Below are 23,301 nucleotides of genomic sequence, written 5' to 3' on the forward strand. Positions count from 1 at the left end.
AGTATCCAGTCCAGCTCCTTAGTATTTTCTAACTCCTGAAGGTGGATGGACACAAAACTAGGAGTCAAAACTAAGGGAGTCAAAACTAAATTAGGGAGTCAAAACTAAGTCAAAATTAGGGAGTCAAAACTAGGAGTTGTTAGCGCCTTTTGTGCTGCGCTCCAGAGCCGTTATTCAGCCAGCACTACTCACGCAAAACAATCCTCTCAACTGGTATCTTTAGAAACTCCGACAGCTGGTCAAGCCTGCTTAAAGCAATAACAAAAGAAACAGGAAAAAGGAACCAAAAGAAGTGCTTCTCGGGGTAACACAGGTTTATTTCTTTATCCAGAGATTTAGGATAAATAATAAGAAATATTCATAGATATAGACTAGAATAGGACAGAAATGAGAACATATACAGAAATTAAATTGCAGTGGAAAATGGTCAGGACAGCCCCTCTGTTCTCTGGCGTGAGGCCAAGAGCGCTGCACACTGACCACCCTCCTATCTGGCAGAGAAATATTATATAGGCTTTCTTTTCCCTTTCAATACAAAAGGAGCACAAGAAGGAGGAGGGTTTCTTTCTCCCCCTTAATTAGCATCTTACAGTCAGGATCTCCTGTCAATAAAGAAATACATAGCATCTGTTTACATTTCCTTTGAAGATGCAGTTGGTCTGTTGTCCAAATGTTGTGGATCATTATATCTCTTCTATTCATCTTTACGGCTTTTCTTACACAAGAATATATTTCTCAGAACCTTTGATTCATTGTCTCATCTTTATTCTAATTCTAAGAGGAGGCAAGAGTTAACTACTTTCTTATAGAGGTCATAGATTTCTCTCCTGTCAGCCCAGACCCTGTGTTTATGTCATAACATAGATTTTCTTATGTTCAAAGATATGTGTAATAGAACTATTGCTGTTGGCTCCAGAGATCTGTCAGGGAGATATAGTGTTTGATCTTATTGTTCTAGGAGGGAAAGAAGTCTTCTGCAAGGTGTTATGTCCTCTTATAGTTACAACAAAAAGAGTCTTTGAAGTAGTGGCCTTACCTCAAAGAACATGGGAAAGAACTCTGTCTCCTGAATTCCCTGAGGCCTGACCATATTCAATGGGAGAGATCGTGAGCAATCAGGTTCAATTCCCTGACTTGGCAAGAGGGGGGGGGGGGGGGGTAGAGAGTAAAATTACTATTCCAGCAAGCTTTTCCCATGATTAGAAGGAGAGAAACGTCCATTTCTCCCTGTCCAAAAATATTGAGAAATTAATTCTGTACATTAAATAATTGGAGGCCTTCCGCCTCCTCCAACAGAGTCAAACCTAGGAGTCAAAACTAAGGGGGTCAAAACTAAATTAGGGAGTCAAAACTAAGTTTTTGACTACTTAATTTAGTTTTGACTCCTAGTTTTGACTCCCGGTTTTGACTCCCTATATTAGTTTTGACTCCTTAAATTAGTTTTGACCCCTAGTTTTGACTCCCTAAACTAGTTTTGACTCCCTATATTAGTTTTGACTCTGTTTTGACACCCTAAATTAGTTTTCTCTCCCAGTTTTGACTCCCTATATTAGTTTTGACTCCCAGTTTTGACTCCCTAAACTAGTTTTGACTCCCTATATTAGTTTTGACTCTCTGTTTTGACACCCTAAATTAGTTTTCTCTCCCAGTTTTGACTCCTTAAATTGGTTTTGACCCCTAGTTTTGACTCCCTAAATTAGTTTTGATTCTCAGTTTTGACTCCCTAAATTAGTTTTTTCTCCTAGTTTTGACTCCCTAAATTAGTTTTGACTCCCAGTTTTGACTCCCTAAATTAGTTTTGACACCCATTTTGACTCCCTAAATTAGTTTTGACTCATAAATTAGTTTTGACTCCCAGTTTGGACTCCCTAAATTAGTTTTGACTCCTCAAGATCCTTGTCTTCATTTACTCCCATCTCAGCTAAACAATGTGTTAGAGAAATGGGACCACTTCTATTAAAACAGCTGCGATCATGGAAATTAGTTATTTTCTTCACATTATTTTCTAATCATTGTTTTCAGCTGAGGAATTTTGTCTTTCTATAATCAAATAAACACAACATATTGAGATCTTCAACTAATTGGGAAACATTACTTTTTGGAAAGTTACACCAAAAGAAATTGATATCTCAATTGTAGGAATGTTGAAATTTTGTATAAACACTACCATAGGGCATACCTAAATGTCTATATGGAAAAAGAACATTTAAAAAAAATCCTTTGTCCTCCACCTTTTAAGGCGCTGCCTATCCAACTGGAACGATTTTTTTAAAGATGGACCACATATATGCAGTCCCTTATTTCTAATAATCATTTTGCGATTGTTTTCAATAATTTTTGCTTTTGCAATTGTTGGGTGAACCAGTGTGGCGGCAGTCTCCGCCTACTGGCTTCAGCCTACATAATGAACTAGATCAAAGAGGTTTGAGTGAGAACAGGAGACGGTACGAGGCTATCTAGCCTATTATATGGGTTGAAGCCAGTAGGCAGAGTCACAAGTACACCCAAAAAAATAGCAAACGCTATTGAAAGCAATAGTAAAAGATTATTAGAAATAATGTGCTGCCTATGCATGGTTCATCTATAAAAAGTGAAAAGCTGTTCCAGTTGGATAGGCAGTGCCTTAAAAGGTGGAGAACAACAATTTTTTTTTTTTACTTATTTGACAGGTTTTGGTTTTTTTTTTTTTCATTTATTTGAAAGCATCCCATATCTCTATGTATAAAAGGCACCACCAACGTTCTATGAAGCCTCCAGCTGGAAGTGTGAAGGGGGAGAGATATCCGGTTTCCACATGAGTGTCTGCCCCGCCCTCGCTCTCTCTGTAACACAAACAGTGAAGGAAAAAACACAGGAAAGCACGAAATCAAATCGCTCTCTCTGTAACAGTGAAGGACTCAGAGGGGGGAGGGGAGAGAGGGCAGGGAGGGACACACACACTCCCACATGCACACAGAAGAAAACCTTGCTAGCCCCCGTTTCATTTGCATCAGAAACTGGGCTTTTTTACTAGTGTAGATATAAATGAAATAAAAACTGAATATCACTAAAACAGCTTCAAAATTTATTGTAGCTGGTGGAAACAGCATTAATAAAGGCTGTATTTTGTGGTCATTTTTCTACACTCTTCTATACAATACATTATTAATACATGGCCAAATTTCAGTGAGGATATCCTGTTTACTAATGGGTTCATCTTAACTGTTGTAATCTGCCTTGGGAAGCCTGGTGTTATAAAGATTGGAAGTAAAATTAAACTCTTCTTTCATTGGAGCACACGTAATCACATCTTCACCTCATCTGTTTTGAACAAATGCATTATTTTGTTTTGAGCGTGTTTCAGGGACAAGTGGTTTTCATAAGTGTAAATAATAAAAATAACTATTTTTTTTCATGCAGATCTCTCATTTGTATTAACTAAATGGGCTATAAGCTCCTCATGCATTCCATGAGTTTTCTTGTATTTATCCTTGTGATGACTTATACAGTGCCAAAACTGGAGATACAGTGAGACAGAATAACAGAATTCAGTAACATCCAAAACAAATTAATTAATATTATAATTGCATTTGGGTAATTACTGAGAAAATGCTGTTGAAAACTGACTTGAAGAAATAAATTACAGAACTGGAAAATGTTGGCATGTTTATGGACCTATTTACTAAGGAACTTTAGTGTTTTTAACATGCATACAATTAGTGTGTGGTAATCGTGTAGGTGCTTATATGGTTAACATGTGTTAAAAATGTTAATGTGCCTGGAAATGAAATGCTGGGCCATATCTGGGCTCTGGCATTGAATTTCCAGGTATATGGAGCAAGCAAAAACATAGCTGTTTAACTGCAATATTCATGACTTACCAAGCTGCAAAGGACTTAAATACAAATCAACTTATGCAACCAGCTTTTCCTACATAAGCACGCAACTTTGTTAAGGACGTTCAAAAAATTTTTTTTTTAACGGAGCCAGCGGGAGGGGGGAGAAAAGGAGGGACCTGGCACCACCAGGTTTGCACTTGCTCAAAAGAGCCCTCAACCCCAGGCACTCAACAAAACCTAAAAATTAGGCTTGGAGGCCTAGCCAGAGCTGCTGCTGTGTGTGACCACCACCTGCTGAGATAGAGAACATACTGAGGAGTTTCCGGCAGCACATGACCACATATAGGGAGGCAAAAGTTTGCTCTCTATCTCCACCTGCTGGTAGATGGACACAACCCACCAGTCTATGGATTGATCAGCTTGATGATATGGAATACAAATCAACTTATGCAACCAGCTTTTCCTACATAAGCACGCAACTGTGGAATGTGCTACCAAAAGCCGTGAAAGCAATATACGGCCATCTAAACTTCAGGAAATTACTAAAAAAACTACCTATTTATAAAAAAACAAAAGCATACCTTACTGACATAACCTAAATGACTGAACCCTGCAACACAATTACCTACAGCTAGAAATGGACCTACCGCAACCCCTCCTCTCTACGATTCCCTAATGTGTCTGTAAAACATGTATCTTATTCCACCATAATACCACTTTGTATTTGTTCATTACCGGCTTGGCGTACGCCTATGGTATAATGTAAACCACATTGAGCCTGCAAATAGGTGGGAAAATGTGGGATACAAATGTAACAAAAAAACTCTGGGAACAACTCCGCTAAATTATGTGAAATAACAGCCAACAAATGTAGCGGGTAAAAATAATGAATTGTGATACAAATGTAACAAATAACACTGCTTAGTAAACAGGGCCCTCAGACTCTGGTCTTCTCAATCAAGGTAGCTCCCCTCATTATTTAATATCTTTCTTTTATTTTCAACGTTTTTATTGATGACTTCACAACCACACATACATCTGTATATCCAGCTGTACAAAATGATGGCTTCACCAAGTCTTATACATCATCAACATAATGAAAGTTGTCATCATATTTTTAATTCCCCCCCCCCTTCCATACCCTCCATTATACAACATCGTTTTATCTGGGAGGACTCCAAGTACAACAAAACTATACATTTCACAGGAAAAACATTGCATGTGAGAGACCCCTCCCATCTTGTTTTCCTCCCCACCTTATTATTTCGCCTTCCCCGTCAACTTTCAACAATGTTTATTAACATTCCAGCACCATAGCCATAACCTAACAACAGAAAACAATATCATTTGTGCATCATAATATGCCTCATTAAACAGAACAATCCCTATTTCCCCTCCTCTACCCTCTCTTAATAATATCTTTCTTTTAAACAGTAGTAATAATGTTGAGCATTTTTATAATGTACCACTGCATTCCACAAAACGAAAGGAGCAAGTTCCTATAAAACACCTTTTTCTTTTGATCTAGGCACAGGAAAAAATATATATATTTTTTTTAATGTGCCCAGGTTCCAACCTAATTCGTGTTTAATGTGAGATATAACTGCCATTACTAAACAAATAAATAGAAACTTTGATGTTAAGCACTTGATTCTGATAATATGATGTGTGTTTTAGTGGCCCTTTACCAGGATAAAAAAAAAAAATCTCTGCACGAATATGACATGCTAGGGTGTCCCCTCCAAATGACACACTGATTACGATTTATAGCAAATTACTACTCTACCTGTGAAAAGTTATTCCACTATTATTTATTTAAGTACATTTATACCCCGCTTTTTGCCACATGGAGCAGCCCCAAAGCGGCTTACAATGGACTAAGACTATTATACTTTCTCTGTGTAGACTCGTATGCTGCACAAGCTGGCAACTTTCAAAATATAAGTGAGATTAAATAAAAATGCTACCAATAATAAAGAACGACAGTGCGGATGCCTCAGCAGCTCATCATAGGTTTGTTTGCTTTAAGTGTTCGCAGCTCGACGGCTACGCGGAGAAGGGGAAACAAAGATTAACTTAAGTGGCTTCAACGTTTTGACGTCATGCCGCCTCAAATTTCCTTGGGCTAGATAGGCTAACCCCACCTCCTGTTTCATCTCATCTCCTTGGGAAAGGAGGTTGGTTCTCAATCTAACCTGCTGGCTTGGAACAAGCGCTGTGAAGTCATTTCCTGTTCAGAGAGGAAGTGGCTTTGTTTTTGTTTAAGATGGCGGCGGGCATGTACCTGGAGCATTATCTAGACAGTAAGAAATCTTTTCTTAATTGAAGGGAAAAGAGGGAACCGGTAGCGTCGCAGAGTCGGGGGAGGTCAGATCAGATATTCAGTCTCTCTAAAAAATACTTCTTACTCTATAAATAATATAACATAAACAGAGGGAAACCCTAACATTTGGAGAAAGAATCTCTTGTATGGCAGGAAGAGCCACGAGATGGAAAACTTCTTAGACTAGGTATAAAGATCCTGGTAAAGAACTGAAGACAGAACTGCATCACTTCTCAAAGAGAGAAAAAAAAATCAGACTCCCCTTAAAAGAATGAGCAAGAAAAATCTGTGTTTTATTCAAAGGAATGAGGAATAGCAGCAGTGATTTCACCGACCTACTGTGTTGCAAACCGCCTCGATGTTAATACAAAAGGTTATATAGGAAGAAGGTAAACCAAACTGATTAAGAAAGGGAAAGGGAATGAGATTTCATATACCACCTTTCTGTGGTTTTTGCAACTACTTTTTAAAGTGGTTTACATATTATACGCAGGTACTTATTTTGTACCTGGGGCAATGGAGGGTTCATTGACTTGCTTAGTTACAAGGAGCTGCTGTGAGAATCAAATTCAATTCCCCAGGTTCTCAGGCCGCTGCACAAACCCCTAGACTCCTCCAGAAATAGGCTCTGGGGGTGGTGGGGTATGGAGTCTCAAATGATGTGATCATTTTTCTCTAAAACAATGACATATCATTATCACACATCTTCATCACATCCATCTTCTATGGATTCATGTCCTTATGGGAAAAATAGAAATAAGAGTGTGCTGTCTTTATTTTTCTATGTGTCAGTGCTCTCTCAATTGATTATTTTCATTTCAGGTATAGAAAATCTCCCTTTTGAGCTACAGCGGAACTTCCAGCTGATGAGGGATCTAGACCAAAGGACTGAGGGTGAGCAGTCTGTCACCTCCACTGCATCTCTTTTGGGATGTGTCATCTTTATATCACAATCTGCAAATCTTTCTGAATCAGTCTTTCTGTGAGGGTCAGGATCTTGCTTTGTTGTCTCTGATGAATTTCCTTCTGGAACAATATAAATTAGTCTTTCTGAATCAATGAACATCACTGGATAAGCTTTTCTGTGTCTCTCTGGGATTTATATCCTGGATCTCTTGTTGGATACAGTTTGTATCATTGTGAGTAAATGTTTGAAGATCTGTATGTGCATATTTTTATGATCAGTCAGTTTCTAGGTTAATATCAATAGTGTATGTGTATGTCTCCTGCCTTTTGGATATTTTTCTAGTTCTTTTTTTTTTTTTTTTTTGCAGACCTTAAGACAGAGATTGACAGGATGGCCACACAATACATTACTAGTGCCCGGACACTGTCCTCGGAGGAAAAGCTGGAGCTTCTCAAGCGGATTCAAGATGCCTATGGAAAATGCAAGGAATTTGGAGATGATAAAGTGCAGCTGGCAATGCAGACCTATGAAATGGTATGAACAATTGAGTATCTCCTGCAAGAAGTTAAGATGAAGTGCCTCCTGCAGGGAGATGTTGAAACTGGAGCAAATGTACATGTGGATGCTGAAATTGCTTAGAGTCAGGGAATGAATATCGCTTCTGCAGTAAAAGGTGGAGGCTTCGTGGAGTCAGAGTGTACCTAGTCAGATGAGTGAATGTTTTTCAGATGTGCTTTCTCTTGTAGGTGGATAAACATATCAGGCGCTTGGACACAGACCTTGCCCGCTTTGAGGCAGATCTGAAAGAGAAACAGATTGAATCCAGTGACTATGACAGTTCATCCAGCAAAGGGAAAAAAAGTGAGTGAAATAGAGACCCTTTTTCCAGCTTTGCTCATTCTTCTTCAGGGTTTAACATCTCTCCAGATCTGATCAAAACCCTCTTTCCATTACGTAGCTTTCCACTATTCCAGAACCTGTGGGATAGTTGTGTCCGTCAACCAGCAGGTGGAGATAGAAAATACTGAGGAGCTGGACTGGATGCCAACAGAGATATATCTCACCTCAGTTTTCAGTTCTCAGTCTCCAGCAGGTGGCTGGATACACTTTTCAGCCTCTGGTTCTGAGTGATTTGTTGAGCTTTGTGGGTGGCTTGAGTCTGCAGAGTCATATCTGGAGGTCTTCAGATTCCTGTTTCTGGTGCTCCGCAAACTTACTCCTCTCCCTTCACCTGTCTCCTTTTTCCTGTGGAGCTCTCTTTTTCCAGCTCTACAACTTAAAAAAAAAAAAAAGGAGAAGGAAAGAGGTTTTCTGGAGAGCGTGGGACAGAGTACCTATCAGTCCTGAGCCTTTCTCATCTGTAGTAACACTTGTGCAGACTTCTGGCGGGGGGGGAGCAGCCAGAAGTGGTGAGTGGCTAAAGTTTGACTCGGGTCCATTTGTAGGGACTGCAAGTTCTACTTGGTGCAGGGGAGAGATCCTGACTCACTGTTTGGGACACGTTGTGCTGTGTTTGTGACAGTTGAGGGGAGTGGCAACTCTCGAGGAGACAGTTAAGCGGTGTTCTGCTGGCTGGCATTGAGATATAGCAGTGCGTGCAAGCCGTGAATCCCGAGGGACACGGAGGTAACGATTGGCACAGCATTCGAATATGCTGGGGCCTTCGGGCTCTCCGGCAAAGTCGGTTCACAGTTTGATGTAAGAGAGAGCGGGAATGGGCACCATTTGTCAGGGCTGTGAGAAACAGCCTCTGTCTGATCATGCGCAAAGCACAGCTGCCATTTTACAACCTCAGGGCCCAACAGAGCATTCAGCTGCATTGGGATCTTTGTGTTCTCCATAATTTTTATTGACTGAAGCAGGGACAGTCAGAGCTGCTGCAAGGTGCTTCACTTTCTAGCCTTGCTGCTTCTAAGAGATCTTGGTTAGCCTCATCTGTCCATTCCTGGAGGTCTGTCATTGAAGGAGCCATTAGAGTCAATTGGAGCCCACCTTGTAGTGTTCCCCAGGGCTCTGCATGATTATTTAATAGATATATGATCAGTTTTTTTTCATTGTTTTGTCTTCTATGGGTGTTTAGATCTTCTTGTATGCAGAGTTATTATTACCTGATGGTCCAACCTTTAAGGTTGAAAAGGTTTCAAAGATTCTTGGTGTTTATCTAGACACCTCTTTATCATTAGTACCTACTACTACTACTACTATTTATCAGGTAAAAGCAGTAAATCTTATATAAATTTGTTATTATTTTTTTTAATTCCATCAACTTAAGAATGTTCATGCATTGCTTATTGAAAGTACATAAGTATTGCCACACTGGGACAGACCGAAGGTCCATCAAGCCCAGCATCCTGTTTCCAACAGTGGCCAATCAGGTTACAAGTACGTGGCAAGATCCCAAAACAGTACAATACATATTATGCTGCTTATCATAGAAATAAGCGATGGATTCTTCCCAAGTCCATTTTAATAATGGCTTATGGACTTTTCTTTCATGACACTGTAGGAGGTTTGACAGGGGGCTTAGTCAAGAACAAACCTCTCAAGAATCTGACAACTAGAGGCTGTACAAAGATGGGCTTGCCTTCTACATGGTAAGCACGAACTGCACTAAGATGAAACCTTACAGATTTGGTCTTGAGACCAGACCCAGAAAGGCGGAGAAGGTATTCAAACAGTTTTTGTAAAGGGCAAGAAAAGGCTCTAAGGCCTTGCCCTCACACCAGATGGCAAGCCTCTTTTGTTTAAAATGATATCACCTCTTTGTGGAATCGTTTCTGGAAGTAAGCAGGACCCTGGAGACCCCCTTATGTAGTTCAAGAAATGCCAACTCTATGCTCTCAGCATGCATGAAGGCCAGGGATTGGAGACTGGGATGCAAGAGAGATCCCTCGTTCTGAGTGATGAGGTTCAGAAAGTAGTCCAGTCTCCATGGTTCTTTGGAGGCCAACTTCAGAAGTAGAAGGAACCATATCTGCCTTGGCCAAAAGGGTACAATGAAGATCATAGTTTTTTTTTGTTGTTGTTACATTTGTACCCCGCGCGTTTCCCACTCATGGCAGGCTCAATGCGGCAGGCAATGAAGGGTTAAGTGACTTGCCCAGAGTCACAAGGAGCTGCCTGTGCCGGGAATCGAACTCAGTTCCTCAGTTCCCCAGGACCAAAGTCCACCACCCTAACCACTAGGCCACTCCTGTTTGATTTCAGCAAAGTCTTTCCCACAAAAGGTATTGAAGGATACACATATAAAAGACCCCTTCCCCAATGGTGGATGAAGACATCCTATGCTGTATGACCTGAGCCTGGAGCAAAACTCAAGAATTGTGCTATTGAGGTGAGTGTCAACAAGCAAAAAGAAAAACATTTTGCTATTTAGGTTCAGTCTATAATTTTATCCTATTTAGATTATTGTAATGGCTTATAAAGCCTTTTATCTGCTTCCTCTATTGCTAGATTACAGACCGTGCAAAACACTGCAGCAAAGCTGATATTTGACAAGAGGCGGTTTGACCATGCCATGCCTGATAGCACTGCATTGCTTCCTTTAAAAGCCCGAGTTTCGTTTAAGTTGACATGTTAGGTTTACGCGATTTTAGAAGGCTCTTGCCCTAATTATTTAGCGAGTCTATTTTCTTTTCCATTATCACCTAACACCTCTAGGTCAGGGGATTTTCGGCTTCTTTGTTTTCCATCATTCCATAGACTTATCCATCTTCGTCAATCATGAGAAGGCTTAAGAGGACCTTCTAAGGCCTTTCCAGTGCATCCAGACATTCAAGACCTGATGCAGCAGAATGGGTCTCACCGGACACGGGTCCGGGAGTGGTTAGAGCTATGGCTCGCCTGTACCTGTTGGTTTTGGAGGAGAAAGAAATTACAGCTTCCCGTGGTGGACTCTCTTGGTAACAGCAGTGACCAAGAAAACCACATTGCCCTTGGAAAGGTCATTGCCCTAAATGACCAACAGGATAGGAAACTAGAAGGCTCACTGAAACAAGCCTTTGAAGTGACCTCTTTGGGGCCTTCAAGTGATAGTGTGCAACTCGTTCATGGTTCGAGAATGCCTGAAGTGGCATCAGCAGTCTGCAACATAAGCTGGAAGCGGGGATGGCCTATTTGGTGCTATTTATGACCTGCAGTATGTCTTTGGCTGTCATGGCACACGTTTGCTCATCTGGTTAGTGTTAGGTTAGTGAATTGTTTAAGGTTGTTGTGTTTATCCTTTTCTTCTTGTCTACGTAAATACTGAGGAGCTGGATTGGATGCCAAGAGAGCGATGTCTCAGCTGAGTTTTCCGTTCTCTATCTGCACCAGCTGGTTGATGGATACAACTATCCTACGGGTTCTGGAACAGTGGGAAGGACTAGTGGAAAGAAAATTCAGGTAAAACCTAATTTCTCCATCCCTGGTGTGACTACTCACTTCTGATCTCTAGTGGTACAAGGATATTTTTTCACTGAACTATTGAAATCTATCTATCTATCTATCTATAGTTGAATAGAGTTTTTTTTTTTCTTTCAGAGGGCAGGAGTCAGAAAGAAAAAAAGGCAGCAAAAGCCAGGTCAAAAGTCAAGAACTCAGATGAAGAGACAGTGAAAAGCAGCCAGAAAAAAATGAAACTTGTTCATACGTGAGTAATGGGGAAGACGCAGGAATTTAGGAGGGATGATGCTCAGTGGGGATGAGAGGATGGTAGTAAGGGGGTGCAGGATATGGTGAGTTTGATGTGGGTGAAGGCAGACAATTGGGGAAGTAAAGCACATGATAGGAACGATCACTAGAGGGGGAGCGTGCAGGACAGATAGGAATGTGGTGAGAATGCTGGAGGGGAAGATGTTGGAGAGTAGAGATCTTGATATGATGAACGAAAGAATGTAGAAGAGATGAGGGAAGAAGTGCCAGACTTGGTGACAGTTACCTGAAGATTGAGAGAGGGAATAGCAGATTAACGGGGGAGGGGGAGACTTGTTAAGAGAAAGATTGGAATGGGGTAAGGCGGTAGAGTATTAGGGTTGGGAGTGAGGGGATGCATGTGAGAGAGGATGAGGCTTTAGGGATAAGAATGAGAAGTTAAGGGTGGGTGTGAGAGGTTGAGAGGTAAGTGATAGAATGAGGTGTTGGTGGTTAGAGATTGGGGCTAGGAATGAGGTAGTTCCTTGTAGCTCTCTTACAACCTTCCCTCTGCTGCTTTTCAGTAGTGCAGAGTATGGGACGCCAGCTGTGAATTTTGGGAATGTGCACCCCTCGGATGTGCTAGACATGCCCGTGGACCCCAATGAGCCAACTTACTGTCTGTGTCACCAGGTGTCCTATGGAGAAATGATCGGCTGTGACAATCCTGATGTAAGAATACTCTCTCTCTTTCCCTGTCTACAAACCATTGGCTACCCCTGCCTTTCACTTTGAGACCACGATGGGTCACTGACCGTAGTTCTTGTCTCTCTTCTCATAGTGTTCCATTGAGTGGTTTCATTTTGCCTGTGTGGGTCTGACAACAAAACCAAGGGGGAAATGGTGAGTACCTCGTAGATGTGCAGGAGGGAAAGAGGAGCCCGACATGCAACTACAATAGAAGGGAGGGGAAGGGAAAACTCATGTTCTTATCATCCTGCTAGACCAGTCCAGATGGGTGGTCTATTCTACCCTGTCAGCAGATGGAGACAAAGTTATGTGGATTTAGCTTCACAACTTTTTTCAGTAGTACATTCAGGTACATTATCACAGTTGCAGAGGACCTGTGCCTAACAGGCACTTGTCATTCTGTGTCCAGCAAGATTTTCCCGACTCCCACATCTGCTGGAGCAGCTTCTAGGATATATAGTTATTTAGCAGAATCCATTCTTCCACCCACCCAATATTTAAAAGCAGAATAGAGCCAGCCCTGTGCTTAAGGGTTGGCAAGCAGTTCTTGTCTCCAAATGTAACTTTTGTGGCCCAATAGTTCAATTTTAATTTCATCAGTCCAAAAAATTCAGGCTTATCAAAGTTTTTCTTTTGCATATTTTAGACGATGACTTTTGGGATGAAATTGTAGAACGTTTTTTCCTTCTGGTATCTCTTCCATGCAGATTATTGTTGTAAAAGGAATACTGTATTGTGGACAATTTACCCCAGTGTCAGCCAAAGTTTTCAGCGGCTCCTTTCCAGTGATCTCTGCATATCTAACAGATTTTTCTTGGTATTTCAGATCTTGCCTTGACCTTAACAATCCCATATAACTTCCAGTTCTTAACCATGTTTCTGACAGTAGAAATTGCTAGTTGGAAGTATTTAGAAATGTTTTTTTCTACTGACTGCTGCTTATTTCAGCTTGTGATTGTTGAAAGTACACAGAACAATCACAAGATGAAAGGTTAGAACTGTGTGTATTTGTTCACTCATAGATTTGTCTTCAGCTGACTAATGAAACCCTAACAAGTTAAAATGAATAAAAGTTAATATCTGCAAATAATAATCATGCATTAAGATGTTGTCTTTTAACTTTGTACTATTTAGTGGTTGTCAGCTTCTGTTCACCAAGGGATTTATTGAAGCATACAGTTTGACCAGGGGTGCCTAATGGCAGTCATATGTGCGAGGGAGGTTTACTGCTTAGTATAATCATTTCTATAGCACTACTAGATGTACGCAGCACTGTACACATTATATGCAGGTACTCCTTGGAGGAGTAAGGGTCACGGACAGAGCTAGAGGGTCCCAGTACTGTAATGTCAAGGGTTTTTGGGGAGGCACGGGAGTGAGGTATATTGGCAGAGCTATTTGTGATGGTCTCTATATTGGCATAGCAGGGAGCTTACTGAGAATCTTGGTGTTGGAAAGAAGTAAATGGGTTTTAATTTATTTTTTCTGTGAACAGGTTTTGCCCCCGCTGCTCTCAGGAGCGCAAGAAGAAATGAAACCTGCTGTTCGGATGATGCCAACTGGAAAAGATCATCTCTTCCTCCACCTCATTCTCCTGTTCTTCATGTCCCTGTGCACATGGCTCGGAGTTGGAACTGGAGCCTCAGGCTGTTAGCAGCTGCGGCTTGGAGCTTTTGTCTGGTGTGACCAGTTGGAATGCAGGACTGGCCACTGGATCCAGAGGGGAAGGGGCAGAATTGATTTAGAAACGCTAGGGGTTGGGGCAATCAGCTGTATCACTGTGATACTGCAAAGCATTCTTTGGCTCTGGGCTTTGTCTAGTTTTAGGACTGAGATGACGTCAGGTGAGAGGACCCCTGAACCTCGGGAAGGAGAGATGGTCAGACCCCAAAACAAAGGCAGTGACCCTGCAAAGAGAAAAATCCACAACAGAAAATCGAGTTACTGCAACTGGAAAGCTACAACGGCAGTGGAGCTGGGTTGAAATTCACTGCCAGGATGTTTTCAGGATAATATGGGGGCAGCAGTGTCTCTCTTTCCATTGTTCTCCTAGATAGAATTTAATTCATCCCTTGGCTTGTCCTTCTAGTTCAGTGCCAGCACTGCCTGGTTTGTATTGTCCAAAATTTCTCAGCTGTGCTGCAGCTATTAAAGTCTCCCCTCTTTTCCTGCAATCTTGGTTTCTCTCTCTCTCTCTCTGCCTGTCTTGCAATGCTGTCTGAATCCTTTCAGATTGTGGTTTCTGGCCCAAGCACTTGCACTCCTCCTTGTGTTGGTGCTACGGGCTGCCCTGCAGAAATTGCTTGGGGATGGAAGTAGCTAAGTCTTGCTCCTCTGGGGATGGGGATAGAGACTGATTGCACAGAATCTTACTCTTCCAGGGACTGGAGGATGAAACTGGACACAGTTTTTACAGCTTGTTACTTTTCATGGTGCTACAAGTTTCTATTGACTATTATTATTATTTTTTTTTTTTTTTACATTTTTTGTTCTCATTGTGTTATGGGGATGTTTATTGTCTCTTTACATTGTCTCTCCTGTGATGTGTCTGCTTAGGACACAGTTATCCAATAATAAAGAGGGGAAGAGAGGTGACTGTTCAGAGGTGTCATTCAATAGCTGGAAGCCCTCATGCACATGAGGATCATTATTGAAGATATAGAGCAGCTTGAGGAGTGTGTAGTGACAGGAGCCTCCTGGGAAGTTTGTATTTGTTTGGGTCCTGGGTTCCTGTATTGGAGAGCTTCCAGACTGAGTATGGCTGGTGGCTGGAGAGAATGGGACAAAACCACAGGCTGGGAAAATTCTGACCTTTCCATTGGTGGATAAAGCAAGGTGGTTGCTGTTAGTTTAAAGTATAAAAATAGAAATAAAGGTTAATAAATGATTAAAAAAAAGAAAACCCAGCCTGTACTAGTCCGAAAAGGTATTTGCCTTACATTCTTACCCCCCCCCCCCTCGTTTACAAAGCTGCACTAATGCTGACATAGTTCCAGGTTTGGGAACCACTGACCTAAGAGGTAGTATTTAGCCTGCGGCAGTAAGTGTCTTGTAAGGCGCTCCCTAAACTAACCCTGAATCTTCAAACCCAGGGTACATGTGGTTCATGATACTGAAAGTATGTGTGCTGACTACTACTACTACTAAACATTTCTAAAGCGCTACCCGGGTTACGCAAAGAAGGACAGTCCCTGCTCAAAGGAGCTTACAATCTATAGGACAAAAAGTTGAGCAGTTAAGGAATGACCAGTTAGCGGAGATGTTCAGGGGTACTACCCAGTTAAATACCACTGAATAGCTGGAGCTTAAGCAGGCAGGGGCTCATCTAGACGAGTTCTATGTTTAGCTGCCTTTATAGAACAGGTTCCTGCAATAATCCTCAACAGTGCACAAATGTTCTGAAAGTTACACTTGATTCAAGGAAGGTGTAACTATGTGCATGTACTCTAATGCAGGCACAGGCCTATTTTGTGTAAAATAAAATTCACAGGTATACAACAGCTCCACCCAAATTCAGACCTAGGGAAGAAATAATTGCAGATGTATTCAAAGTACACACGCCACCATACATCCTCCACACAATTTCCACAAATAGAACACACCTCAAACACAGAGAATGTTTATGAAATTATCTTCAACGTGGTTAAAAGGGAAACTTCTTTTTCCAAACTGTAACAGTAAAATAAAGCTACAGGGTATAGAAACATGTTGCATTTACATATTCCAAGACAGGGTGGGGCCAATAATCCAAAGTAAATGTGGGCACTAGAGGCCATTAGCACCATACTAGCATCCACATTTACCAGCGCAGAATGATCAGAGGCTTTAGCAGGTCAGGCCTTTGCACAGATAGCTTGCAAATGTAGTCAAGCTCATTTAAATGAGGTAATTTTGTATTCTTCCCAATGATCAGAAAGGAACACCTGAAACAAAGGTGCCTTACCACTGTAAAAGATAACACCATGTCTGCACAGGCATTAAGGTGTTGGAAGAGAAGATTTTCCATGATTCTCATGCTTCTCAGATGATTCTGCAATATCTACTGGTGCAAGCCCTTGAGCAGTGGATGTGAGAAACAGCTGACCCAAATGTGAAGCACACATTGGCGTTAAGCGGCCAGAACCCTAACACACACATTGGCATCTGTTACTTGTATCTAAATAAATGCATCCAGAAAAAAAAAATTAAAAATGCTTATATGTAGGCTGCAGAAAACATGCCAATGTGTGCTTCATGTTCAGGTTTTACCAGGCGCATGCGCATAGGAACTGTTTACCGCTGAACTGTTCTGTGCGTATGCAGTGGCGTTCCTAGGGGGGGGGGGGGTGGGTGCACGCCGCTGGAAGGGGTGCCACGCGCCCAGGGGTGTGCTGGTAAATTTTTAACAACAGGTTCTTTCTCCGGACGTAGCCAGCTCTGCAGTTGGAAGGGCCGGTGGGGGGAGCAACACTTGCCTCTTTCTCCTTCCTCCCTTCGTGTGGGCACACTATGCATACCTTTGCTGGCAGCCAATAAATGGACTGCCACCACTCCCAATGTCTTGCTCTGAGCAGCATGCTCGAGAAGTCCCAGCCTGCTGCCCAGAGCTGGAAACAAGGCGCGGGGAGCAGCAGTAGTCTATTTACTTGGCTGGCAGGGGTCAGCATCCCCACCAGCAAAGTAAAAGATAATTCAGCAGGGGGCCCAAGCCCACATTTTGGGAGCCAGTTGTTAAAGTAGCCATGGAGGGCCCTACTTTAAGAACCGGCTCCCAAAATTCTTAAAAAACTAACAACCGGCTCTTGCGAGCCTGTGAGAGCCTGCTCCAGCACACCACTGCACGCGCCTGTCGGCTTTGCTCGTTCCGTGCTCCCTGTGCCCCGGCACAGGTTACTTCACAGGTAAAAATGCACCCGAGGGGGGTGTCCTTTCGCCGGGGGGGGGGCATCGGCGATCCGGCCCGGGTATCAGCCACTGTGCTTATGCCAAGGAATATCCTCCAGCCGAATTCCCTAATGCTCCTGAGCTTTGAGTATTAGGGTGTTGTTTTTTGGGTATTTTATGGTGCTATTCAGAAATATGGCCAGAGTTTTGATTATCAGCCCTATGACTGGAAATTGCAATGCAGGAGCTGCTTCACAGGCTGCTGATACCCTTAGTGGATATACGAGGCCTCTCTCTGACACGTGCAACAAGGAGGCCAAAGCAGCAGCTGCTGCATCGCGAGATAACTAAGCTCGCGGACACTCAACCAGCGACTCCTCCCCTTAGATGACGACAGTCCAAAGTTCCGCCATCCTCTCTCGCTGACGTAACTTCCTGTTTCCTGACGTTACTTCCTGTTTCCAGCAGGCGCGGGAGGCGGCGGAGGGAAAGTTTGAACTTGCAGGAGGCAGGAGCAGCCGCCGCTGTAGTAGTGAAAGAAAACGTTGAAAAGAGGAGTCGAGGAGGGGGAGAGGCAGAGCCCTGAGGTGAGGCGAAGGGAGGGAGAGAGAGAGAGAGAGAGAGGGGTCGGTTACCGAAGGAAGGAAGGAAGGGGGAGGGAGGGTCTCGGGCAGCCTCATGGCTGGGGCTTTGGGAAGCTCCACAGCAGCCGAGCAAAGGGGAGGGAGATCCTGAAGGTCAACCCACTTTAACCCGTTAGTCTCCAATGTTTATCACATTTATACCCCACATGTTTGCAGGCTGAATGTGGCTTACAATACACCAAAATGGCTATTGCCAGGCCAATGCTTATACAACTAATAAGCCATATGGGAACATTGGACACTAAAGGGTGGGATAGGGAAAGATGATGCCACTGTTGGGAATTGCATTTGCAGCTCATGATTTGCTTATTCCGATCTAACGAAGAAGGGCAACCTTCGAAAGCTAATCAAGAAATGTATTAAGTTATGTCCAATAAAAAAGGTATCATCTTATTTTCTTTTCCATGTTTTATTTTGTTTGATTTCTATAGATTCTACATGGAATGTTGCTATTCCACTAGCAACATTCCATGTAGAAGTCGGCCCTTGTAGATCACCAATGTGGCCGCGCAGGCTTCTGCTTCTGTGAGTCTGACGTCCTGCACGTGCAGGACGTCAGACTCACAGAAACAGAAGCCTGCGCAGCCTTCTACATGGAATGTTGCTAGTGGAATAGCAACATTCCATGTAGAATCTCCAACAGTAGCAACATTCCATGTAGAATTTCCAATGGTATCTATTTTACTGTCATAGTAATGCTTGAATGTTTTCACTTATATACACTGTCAGCTAGCACATTTGCTTATTTCTGATCTGACGAAGAAGGGCAACCTTCGAAAGCTAATCAAGAAATGTATTAAGTTATGTCCAATAAAAAAGGGATCATCTTATTTTCTTTTCCATGTTTTATTTTGTTTGATTTCTATAGATTCTACATGGAATGTTGCTATTCCACTAGCAACATTCCATGTAGAAGTCGGCCCTTGTAGATCACCAATGTGGCCGCGCAGGCTTCTGCTTCTGTGAGTCTGACGTCCTGCACGTGCAGGACGTCAGACTCACAGAAACAGAAGCCTGCGCAGCCTTCTACATGGAATGTTGCTAGTGGAATAGCAACATTCCATGTAGAATCTCCAACAGTAGCAACATTCCATGTAGAATTTCCAATGGTATCTATTTTACTGTCATAGTAATGCTTGAATGTTTTCACTTATATACACTGTCAGCTAGCACATTTGCTTATTTCCGATCTGAGGAAGAAGGGCAACCTTCGAAAGCTAATCAAGAAATGTATTAAGTTATGTCCAATAAAAAAGGGATCATCTTATTTTCTTTTCCATGTTTTATTTGGTTTGATTTCTATTGATAACCTTAAGAGTGGACTAACACGGCTACCACACTCTTCTACAGCTCATGATTAAAACCCAGGCGCACCAGTGCGGCATTTAGTCCCTAATGTGTAAAGCTTGAGTTGCTTCGCTGCACTTTCTACATTGCCTACATTTTGGTTATGAACTTGACCTTTTCTTCTCTTGTGTTTTTGTTTATTTTTTATTATACTTTTTTGTTGTTGTTGGTAGATCTGTGATGATTGCTTAAATTCTCTCAGTTATGGAGATGGCTTTTGACTTCCATATCCCACTCTCGATTCGGGACCTGCTGAAGAGTGGAGGGGTGAATCAGTATGTTGTGCAGGAAGTGCTACCTGTCAGGCAGCTCAGTACACTGTTTGGGGGTAAGGAAACTATTTAATTGTAAAGCAAAGTTAAGTGCCTGTAATGGGATTCACTGTGTGCAGCAGGATCTTAGCCACACATGTCATCCAATATTGCTAAATTCCAGACTTTGCTTTGCTTGAGCTCAGGAAAACCTAGACTTTTCTGAGTATGCGTAACAATGTCCGCCTTTATGTTTCGGTTAGTCCACTCGAAGTTGTATGGAAATACTTTTAAAACAAATAAGAGCAAATATTTTTTCACTCAACAAATAGTAACCCTTTGTCAGAGGAGTGGTTATCATATCTGGGTTTAAAAAAAGGTTTGCACAAATTCCTGGAGGAAAAGTCCATAGTCTGCTGTTGAGACAGACATGGGAAGCAATTTCTTGGCCTAGGATCTGTATTATGATGTTCCCATGATTTGGTTTTCTGCCAGGTACTTGTGACCTGGCTTGGCCACTATTTGGAGAACACGATACTGGACTAGATGGACCATTGGTCTGACCCAGTATGGCTACTCTTATGTTCTTATGAGGAAGAGACACTACAGGTTGAAATGGGCATTAGCTAAAGAGTAGACTAGTCAGTTATGTCTTCAGTCCCACTTTAAATTTTGAGTAGTACATTTCCAGTTGTAAAGAGAATTCCACAGAGACAGTGCTAAATGGAGGAATGATGAGGACTAAGTGGATTCAAATCAACTTATGCATCCAGCTTTTCCTATATAAGCACACAACTATGGAACGCATTACCAAAAGCCGTGAAAACAACGTATGACCACCTAAACTTCCGGAAATCATTAAAAACTAACCAGTTCAAAAAGGCATACCCTACCGATCCAACCTAAATACCTGAACCCTGCAACACAAGCGAAACCAAAGAGCGTAATGAACATAACACAACTCCCCTTCTCTACGATTCCCTATTGTGTCTTGTACACATGAACCTTATTCTACCACTACATCACTTCGTAATTGTTATACCAGAAATGGCGATCGCCTTTACGGTACTATGTAAGCCACATTGAGCCTGCAAATAGGTGGGAAAATGTGAGATACAAATTTAACAAATGGGCAGAAGATTTTGTGAGGGGGGGGGGTGAAGACAACATTCATCAAGAGAATGAAGAGTGCAAGAGGGAGTGTAAGGAATAATAGGAGAAGAGAGATATAGAGAAGTTCCAGAATACAAAGTCTTGTGAGCTAGGGTGAGAACTTTCAATTTTATTCTGTAGGCAACTGGCAGCCAGTTGATATGATTTTAATAAGGAGAAGACATGGTCAAAGCAACAAGCAGATGGGATCAGGGTCCCTCAAACTTTGTTGGAAGGCCTTATGCATTTGACAACTTGAGCTGTCCAAATAAAAGCAGCATATCTCCCAGGTGACTGAAACCAACTGGTCTTTACCTAGAAACCTTGGTTCCCTTCACCCTCTGGGAGCAGCCACACATGGCGTTGTCTGGAGTGGCAAAGAGATCCAAGTGCCAAAGATTCTGTTCCATCAGACCAGATTCTTACAGATATGCACATAACTCCTTTGTTACTCCTTAATATCAAGGGCCCCTCTAAACTTCCCCTCCCTAGCTATGACAGTACTCAAGACATGACAGAGAAAAGCTCATTCTCACAGCATCTCGTTGGCCCAGATGGCTATGGTGCCCTCTTCTATCCATGCAAGTGGACTACTCAGTTCTACTGGAGCCATCTGTGGCTCTTCACCTAGTATTGTGGCTCTACCCCAGTCTGCACTCTCTCTCTCTGACTTCATGGTGCTTGATATTACACCTGGATATTAACACCTAAGGTCAAGGAGGTCCTCCTATCAGCCCCCAAACTCTCCGGCAAGCATTCGTACTTGTGGGCCCAGACGATGGGATACAACCTGTTCTGCTAAACTCATGACTTACCTCCTGCACCTTGCCCAGTCTGGACTCAAAATTACCTTTGTCCAACTCCACCTAGTAGAGATAGAGTTGACATCTATGTGGTCATAGTAGGATGCTATCTCCACCCACCCACTCATATCGAGCTTCATGGGGGGGGGGGGGGGCTTATGAACATGTATCCTCCCACTTGAGACCTCAACATTCTCCTCACTGCACTCATGGAAAGCAAAGCCTCTCTGCCTTTATGTCTGCAAGGCATGTCAGTGAGCTGTAAGCTCTGGTCACTTACCTACCCTGTACACAGTTTTTGCACAGTAGGGTATTGCTTTGCTGCTTTCCAGGCATCACCCACGTGTGGCTGACATATCCTTCTTGTCCAGGGAGAAAAGTGTCTCCCAATTTATTTAAAATAGTTATAGTCTGCCTATTTAATACAATTATGTTTGAAAAGTATGATTGAAACAATACATATCAGACAGAAATGCTTATGCATTTAATGCTCATATACCAGATAACAAAAATAATTAGAAATGCATAAGGAACATAAATCTGCATGGCTGTACAACACAATTTGATTTCTGACGCTTTGCAAGAGTTTGCATTGGGCTGGATGGGGCAGTATTGTCTTCTCTTCCCTTGCAGTAGCTTGATTTCACTGGATTGTGTGTGTATTGTGTCTCCTGACAGGGTTACAGCCTTCTTTTAGGACCCAAGGTCCCTTAGCTGTCTTGGAACAATTTGATGTCATTTATAGCATTCTGTAGTAAGTATCTGAGTTCATCCCTAGTCCTCAGGAGTCTTTCCATTACTCTTCAGGCTTGTATTGCCAAATGTGCCATGTGATGAGACAAAGGCGAATGCGATTCTGGCAGTTGTGTTGGGAGTGTGACCCCTAACCTCTCTTCTGGTCTGTCTTGATGAGTGCTGCATAGAGATTTGCAGATTTTATGTCGGACCAACAGTAGTCACTGAGGCACCCATGTTTATCCTTGATTGCCTGTGGTGAGCATATGCAGGCAAAGTGTGAACTAGTGCCTACAGCCTGATGGCCAAATGTTAGTGGTCACATTTCACAGAACAATCTTACAGGAACTGAGCACAGACCTTTGGTAGTCTGATGGCTGGGGGGTTACATTGTGGCAAGACTAGAAGAGTTTACCATGTTGTGTGTGTATGTGCTGGCCATCCCCAAAGGTGGCTGGTTCTGCTTTTATAGTGCTAAGGGGTGTGGGAGGGTCCTGTGTGGACAGAAAGTGGTGTATGACACTAGATGTTTAATGCTCATTGGTATATTGTTTACACCCCCCCCCCCTTTCCCTTACCAGTCACTTCCATGCTGTGAACCCTGGACTGAAGGAGGATACCCTGGAACTTCTGGTGAAAGGTCAGTATTAAGATACTTTATTCATTGGATGAACCGCTGCAGCCAAGTGATGACACAAAGGCACATGTGATCCCACCAGCCAGGCTGTGCCCTGTGACCCCTCCATGGCCTTTTTTCAGGTCTGTAATCTTGGTGAGTGATGCAAAGGTGTGCTCATTTGCTGTAAGGCCAGACCAACAGGAAATCTGGGATCTCTTTGTCCTCTCTCAAGAATATAGAGGCTGGGGCATTGAGACATCCAGAACAAGACGGTATGATAATGCCCGGCCTGGGGTCATCAGGGTCACAGCCAAGATCTGGCAGGTAGGGTATGACCGCTCATCTTTGGTAATCTGATGGCTGCTAGGTCAGGATGGCTACTAGAACAGTGGGAGAAATTATCTGCAAGGCTTTAGCTGTTTCAATGTAATTTATCTACAATTTGCACGGTACCGAGAAAAATAATGAAGAAACTTAG

The 23,301-nt window shown here is 42.5% G+C and overlaps 2 protein-coding genes and 2 non-coding genes across 6 annotated transcripts in view; all 4 read left to right on the forward strand.

The window, feature by feature from the left end:
* The first annotated feature begins 6,046 nt into the window (after positions 1–6,046).
* On the forward strand, positions 6,047–15,028 carry ING4 (inhibitor of growth family member 4). Of its 3 annotated transcripts, none has more exons than XM_030187994.1 (8): positions 6,047–6,121; positions 6,964–7,035; positions 7,416–7,582; positions 7,795–7,909; positions 11,570–11,678; positions 12,244–12,391; positions 12,501–12,562; positions 13,905–15,028. In XM_030187994.1, the coding sequence occupies exons 1-8, from the start codon at positions 6,085–6,087 to the stop codon at positions 13,942–13,944; spliced, it is 750 nt and encodes a 249-aa protein (XP_030043854.1). In that variant the 5' UTR covers positions 6,047–6,084; the 3' UTR covers positions 13,945–15,028. The 3 variants fall into 3 exon arrangements, with proteins under 3 accessions (XP_030043854.1, XP_030043855.1, XP_030043856.1); XM_030187995.1 differs by having other exon boundaries at positions 12,247–12,391; XM_030187996.1 differs by lacking the exon at positions 6,047–6,121 and adding an exon at positions 6,142–6,530.
* A 2,725-nt stretch (positions 15,029–17,753) lies between these two features.
* The window catches only part of NCAPD2 (non-SMC condensin I complex subunit D2), a 30,048-nt gene continuing 24,500 nt past the window's right edge, over positions 17,754–23,301 (forward strand). The window contains exons 1-4 of the mRNA XM_030187889.1: positions 17,754–17,859; positions 19,437–19,591; positions 22,148–22,223; positions 22,786–22,844. Of these exons, the coding sequence (XP_030043749.1) occupies positions 19,468–19,591; positions 22,148–22,223; positions 22,786–22,844 (259 nt within the window). The 5' untranslated portion in view covers positions 17,754–17,859; positions 19,437–19,467. The remainder of the gene's footprint in view (positions 17,860–19,436; positions 19,592–22,147; positions 22,224–22,785; positions 22,845–23,301) is intronic.
* On the forward strand, positions 22,295–22,583 carry LOC115458486. Its single transcript, XR_003940082.1, has one exon. It is a non-coding gene; the product is annotated as a small nucleolar RNA U85 (small nucleolar RNA).
* LOC115458485 lies at positions 22,886–23,185 on the forward strand. Its single transcript, XR_003940081.1, has one exon. It is a non-coding gene; the product is annotated as a small nucleolar RNA U85 (small nucleolar RNA).

Source organism: Microcaecilia unicolor, chromosome 14 (genome assembly GCF_901765095.1).
Source record: "Microcaecilia unicolor chromosome 14, aMicUni1.1, whole genome shotgun sequence".
Lineage (NCBI taxonomy): Eukaryota > Metazoa > Chordata > Amphibia > Gymnophiona > Siphonopidae > Microcaecilia > Microcaecilia unicolor.

Excerpts from the sequence above, each read along its gene's own strand:
- ING4 (XM_030187994.1), top strand. The coding sequence starts at position 6,085 with ATGGCGGCGGGCATGTACCTGGAGCATTATCTAGACA. Across the intron at positions 12,392-12,500 it reads TCGGCTGTGACAATCCTGAT|TGTTCCATTGAGTGGTTTCA; the intron begins GTAAGAATACTC and ends CTCTTCTCATAG. Across the intron at positions 12,563-13,904 it reads ACAAAACCAAGGGGGAAATG|GTTTTGCCCCCGCTGCTCTC; the intron begins GTGAGTACCTCG and ends TTCTGTGAACAG.